General features: G+C 36.8%; 1 protein-coding gene across 1 annotated transcript in view; it reads left to right on the top strand.

The window, feature by feature from the left end:
- PLAA (phospholipase A2 activating protein) overlaps positions 1-5,805 on the top strand; it is a 109,408-nt gene that overhangs the window by 2,354 nt on the left and 101,249 nt on the right. The window contains exons 2-7 of the mRNA XM_010726156.3: positions 255-448; positions 2,183-2,283; positions 2,371-2,491; positions 2,768-2,935; positions 4,877-5,012; positions 5,500-5,693. Of these exons, the coding sequence (XP_010724458.2) occupies positions 255-448; positions 2,183-2,283; positions 2,371-2,491; positions 2,768-2,935; positions 4,877-5,012; positions 5,500-5,693 (914 nt within the window). The remainder of the gene's footprint in view (positions 1-254; positions 449-2,182; positions 2,284-2,370; positions 2,492-2,767; positions 2,936-4,876; positions 5,013-5,499; positions 5,694-5,805) is intronic.

Raw genomic sequence — 5,805 nt, 5'->3', positions numbered from 1 at the left:
ACGAATGTGCGTAGAACTTCTTCACGGTGAGGGTGACGGAGGCACTGGAACAGGCTGCCCAGGGAGGTTGTGGAGTCTCCTTCTCTGGAGATATTCAAGTCTCGCCTGGACGCCTACCTGTGCGACCTGGTGTAGGGAACCTGCTTTGGCAGGGGGGTTGGTCTCGATGATCTCTGGAGGTCCCTTCCAACCCCTACAATTCTGTGATTCTGTGATTCTATTTTGACACTGGACTGATTATCATATATGTTTAGTCTTAACAGGGGATTTACTGAAATGCACTGTATGCGTGGCCACTCAAATTTTGTATCTTGTGTGTGCATCATACCTCCAAGTGACCTCTATCCTCGTGGGCTGATTGCAACTGGTGGCAATGATCATAATATTTGCATTTTCACAGTTGACAACACAGCTCCTCTTTACGTCCTTAAGGGTCATAAGAATACAGGTATGTTGCTTTTTTTTTTTTTGAGTTTGTTACACAGAAATTAATGTGACTTATTAGGAAATTGAGTTGAAGTTGTAAAACTCAATTTTGATTTCTTTGATATTTACTATGTGAACTGTTTAATTATGGCCTCTACAAGCAGCATTCTATAATCTCAATTCACGCAAAGGCAATTTGATGTAAGGACTTACAAATTTATGTTGATCAATATTTGAGCTTGTGATCATAGGGCAATTTGCAGAATGTATAATTTTTATTTGTTTTTTTTTTTTAAGTTAAGAAGTTAATTTAATCCTCTGTGTATTGTGTTAAGCTTAGTTTTGGTGTCTGAGTTCACGGAAGTACAATGAAGCTTCCTGGGATAAACAAACTTGCAGTGCTCATTTTATTTCCTAAGGGGGCTGCAATATTTACTGGTGCTTTAAAAATCTGCTGAATTCTAAAATGTCACTGCAGAAATTTCACATCTTTAGATAAATCAGTGCAACATGTGACATAAAAACAATATTATATACCCTTTTTTAAGCCATAAAATGAAAGATTCAGCAATCCTTATGTTAGAATGCAAAGGTTTTTTTTTTGTCTTGTTTTTGTTTGTTTGCATTCATGTTCTGATGTACTATTTCATTATGGAATTCCAGAAGTAAACATTGCAAATCTTGGATGTTCAGGATCTCTTAATGGGTCGAAGGATTCTGGGGATCAGTTTGAAAACCTTGACTACTACACAGCACCAAAAACTTATAAATTTGCATTATAAACGTCTTGACTTTCCATGATAAAGAAATTAAATAATGTCATTGTGTAGGAAGGTGTGGAATGCCTTACATATTTAGTGTGAAATATGGGCTCGATGAGTAGATAAAAGAACGTTTGTTATATTCCCTTCATGTATGTAAAAAGACATGCTGTTATATGAAGCAAGTTGGATTCCCCTATAGAAAGTATTTTTTATAGCAATTTTTATAGTAATGCAAAACATAATTTTTTTTAAATGTAAAGTCATATTAATTGTAAAATCTGTTTCAGAAGTGGGGAGAAACTGAGACATGACTAACAATAGACTTGAGCAGAATACTGTCCAGTTTTGACTGCTGTGTGAAACATGAGGCCCTACCTTCTTTAATTAATTCTCAGATGGACAACATATTCTAACTCGGCTCTTTTTGTATGCTTTGAATAGCCCTTATTGCTGCTGTGCCTCTTGAGTTTTATAGCTGTGCATTACTGGAGCATTTGCAGTTTGTATTCCTGTTAAATAACTTATCGTATGTCAGTATAATTTCTTGCTGATAGTATTTTGTCTTCCAAGAAGATGAGCTAAGTATTTTTGGTATGAAAACTTGTTTTGTGAGAATGTAAGCTAATAATGTTGATGAAATCTTGTTTCTTTCTATGAATCTTAAAGCTAAATCTTTGCATTAATTCTGTTTCTTTACTAATTATCTGTGCTGTTGGTGAACATATTCTGACTTGAGATCAGATACCAAACTTAAAATGTAGATATATAAATGACAAATAGGAGTGAACATCTGTCATCTAAAATGAAGAGATTCATAAGCAGTTCCTTTCTAGGTGGCTATCAACTACATTTTTGCTTAATTTTTCTCCAAACCCCTCAGTGATAGCTATGCTGCTAATGCCAGATTTATCTCCTTAAATAATTTAAAATTATTGGCATAAGATTGGTGACAATACAGGAAATGCTGTTGTTAATCTGAAAATACATTTCAGTTTGCAGCCTTTCTTCTGGGAAATTTGGCACACTATTAAGTGGATCTTGGGATACAACTGCCAAAGTCTGGTTGAATGACAGATGTATGATGACATTACAGGTATGAAGTTCTTCTGCATGAATATTAAATAGGTACTGAATTTTACTTTAACAAGCTTGACAATGTTGTGGGGTTGTTTTTTTTCAGGGTCACACAGCTGCAGTATGGGCAGTAAAAATACTGCCTGAACACGGATTAATGTTGACGGGTTCAGCTGACAAAACTATTAAACTGTGGAAGGCGGGCAGATGTGAAAGAACTTTTACTGGTAAATATTGCTGCAGGTGGTAATTTAATCAAGGTCATATGCTTTATTAAAAACGGGCAAAATATAATCAGAAACCACTAAGACTTCTGTAAACTGAACAATTTTTAGGCAGGATTTTAACAATCTCTTGAATTGTATACCCATAAATCCCATTACTTTTAAAAGACTCAAATTTCTTTCAGTGTTTCTATAATGAAAATTGGTTGCTAGGATTTAGATGCGAGTTAAATAGAAATAATATACTGCTGGTAATTGAAAAAGTTTTCTTCTACAAAGGACATGAAGATTGTGTAAGAGGTTTAGCTATTCTCAGTGAAATGGAATTCCTTTCGTGCTCTAATGATGCTAGTGTTCGAAGATGGCGTATCTCTGGCGAGTGTCTGCATGTATATTATGGACATACAAACTATATATACAGCGTATCTGCCTTCCCTCACTGTAACGGTAAGTTTATCTTTTGTAAGTATTAGTCAGCACTATTCCAAAATGAAATGGTAAAGTAGGCATTCGGTAGTTTTGTGAAACTGCCATAACCTAAGAACTCAGCATTGAATTTGTTTGTTTGTACATTTTTGATTTGCATTAGTAATTTTTTTCATTAACTCCAAACTATGTCTTCTGCGGAATTGATCTGATAACAAATAAGATGAAAGTTCATAGGCAGGAAACTTTGATAAAGTGGTACACAAAATTATCATCAATAGCAATACTGAAATACAAATAGCTGTGGAGTACTTAAGTAGTATGCATGGCTTAGCAGTTTGAAATTACATACATTTCAGTGAATAAGGAATTAATAGAAAAGTCATGGCTTTGTGGTCCATGGCTTTTTGTCAAGGAAGAGGGTGGTGGTGAGTGGTGTCCCCCAGGGATCCATCTTGGAACCAGTACTTTTCAACTTCTATATCAGTGACATAGATGATGGGATGAAGTGCACCCTCAGCAGGTTTACTGATGATACCAAGCTGAATGTTCCAGTTGACATAGCAGAAGGAGCGGGTACCACCCAGAAGGGACCTCAATAAACTCACGTGAAACTAATGAGATTCAAATAAGCAAACTGCAAGGTTTTGCACTAGGCAATCCTAGCTATGTATACAAGATGGGAGAAGAATTTCTTGAGAGCAGTTTTGCTGAGAAGGACTTAAGTGTTCTGGTAGACAAAAAAAATTAACAAGAGCTAGCAGTGTTCAGGCCAACAGTATCCTAGGCTGCATCAGAAAAAGTGTGGCCAGCAGGGCAGGATGGAGATTGTCACGCTGTAATCTGACCTACGTGGCCCCATTTGAAGTATTGCACCCAGGTCTGGTATTCCCAACACAGGAAAGATGTTGAGCTTTTGGAGAGGGTCCGGAGGAGGGCCATGAAGATGACCCCATTGCTGGAGCACGTCTCCTATGAAGACAAGCTAACAGAGCTGTGCTTGTTCAAGCTGCAGAAGAGAAGGCTGTCAGGAGACCATATTGAGGCCTGCCAGTATTTAAACAAAGCTTATAATTGGGAGGAAAGCAAACTTTTTACATGGGTAGTTAGTGGTAGGACAAGGGGGAATGGTTTTAAACTGAAGGAGGGGAGATTTAGATTTTCACTGACAGGAGGATGAGATGCTGGCACAGTTTACCCAGAGAGGTTGTGGATACCCCATTCCTGTAGGTGTTCAGGGCCAGATTGGATGGGGTCCTGGGCAATCTGGTCTGGTACTTGATCTAATGGTTGGCACCCCTGCAGCAAGGGGTTTGGAACTTGATCCTCGATGTTCCACCAACCAAGCTATTCTATGATTTCAAAGTATCTTGGAAATAGTTTAGATCAATGACTTTATGCATGCAGTGTATGTATGTTTTAAGATTGAGAAGTTTGGAAGTTCAGAACTAACTACTGCAGACAGCTGAAAAATAAATTCAGTCAATGAACTTTGTTTGCTGTATGAGGTATTTATGCATTTGTTCCTCAGATAAAGTGGCTGTGTATCTCAAATCTCTTCTGCACCAAAACTCCTCATAAGAGGACATGCCTGAAGTTAGATTTTGGTTTTTGAGCAGGCTTTATGCACGCTTATTGAAATAGCAGTCTGACTTTGCAAAAATCTGATAGTTATAACAGTTATACTCTGGAAACTCTAAAACAAAGCAGTTATAATTTCAAGTTCTTTGTTTAAACTCTTGGAAGGAGAAGGCAATCTTAAGTTGCAAACAACTGTTTTTTTTTTTTTTTCCCTTATCTGGCTGCTCAGCCTGCAAATTATTCAGTTTTTTTTTTTGTGACCAGATGACTATGTAGTGACTTTCGCTGTTTTAATTCTTAGATAACAAGTTGTAGAGAGGTACCTACTAACATAGTATGCTAAAAATCAGCTTTAAAAGCTTTTATGCTTTTTCTTTTCAGATTTTGTAACTACTGGAGAAGATAGATCTCTTAGAATCTGGAAGCAAGGGGAATGCACTCAAACAATCAGACTCCCAGCTCAGTCTGTATGGTGCTGCTGTGTGTTAGACAATGATGACATTGTAGTTGGTGCAAGGTATCCATGTCTTATTCTCAGTGTATTTTCAGATTTAGATCTGAAAAAACCCAGGTGAAATGGTGTGCATCTCTTTGATTGTCATTTCCCACTATATTTAAAAATACAGCTGTGAAGATGCATGTGGAAATTAAATTTGTGTGCTGTGTTTCAGCCTAAAGATCATTCTTTTGATATGCAAAATGCAGAATAAAAAAATTGTTTAGGAATGTGGTAATACTGAGACTATACTGAGTGAACAACCCATTTGATAGGCATATCCTACCTTGGCTTGTATTATGGAGTTTCAAGTTAACTTTTTAAGTCCTGTAGACCTTCTTTAGCATAAGAGCAAATTATAAAAAAAAAAAAAGGGGTTGGATTGGGGGGGGAAGAATTGCTGGAAATAATGGTTTATTGTTGGTTTATCATGACGTAGAAGTCAGTATTAGAATGTATGTAGTTTTGATATTTAGCATACTATTTTTCTTTGAATGTTTTCATGCAGTGATGGAATCATAAGGGTATTTACAAAGTCTTTGGAAAGAACAGCAAGCGCTGAAGAGATACAGGCCTTCGAGAATGAGCTTTCCCAAGCATCCATTGACCCTAAAACTGGTGATTTAGGAGATATTAATGCTGATGATCTTCCTGGAAAAGAACACCTTAAGGATCCTGGTAAGTTATGTACAATTCTGTTATGCTAGAGGTGCCTCCAGATCGTGGCTATGACATACTGAAACTTTCCATCCATTCCAAAATACAGGTTTGAATCACTTTGAGTAGAATTGCTAAAGAAAACAGCTTGATTTTT

The sequence above is a fragment of the Meleagris gallopavo genome, chromosome Z, assembly GCF_000146605.3.
Source record: "Meleagris gallopavo isolate NT-WF06-2002-E0010 breed Aviagen turkey brand Nicholas breeding stock chromosome Z, Turkey_5.1, whole genome shotgun sequence".
Lineage (NCBI taxonomy): Eukaryota > Metazoa > Chordata > Aves > Galliformes > Phasianidae > Meleagris > Meleagris gallopavo.
This window is presented reverse-complemented; position numbering and strand designations above follow the sequence as displayed.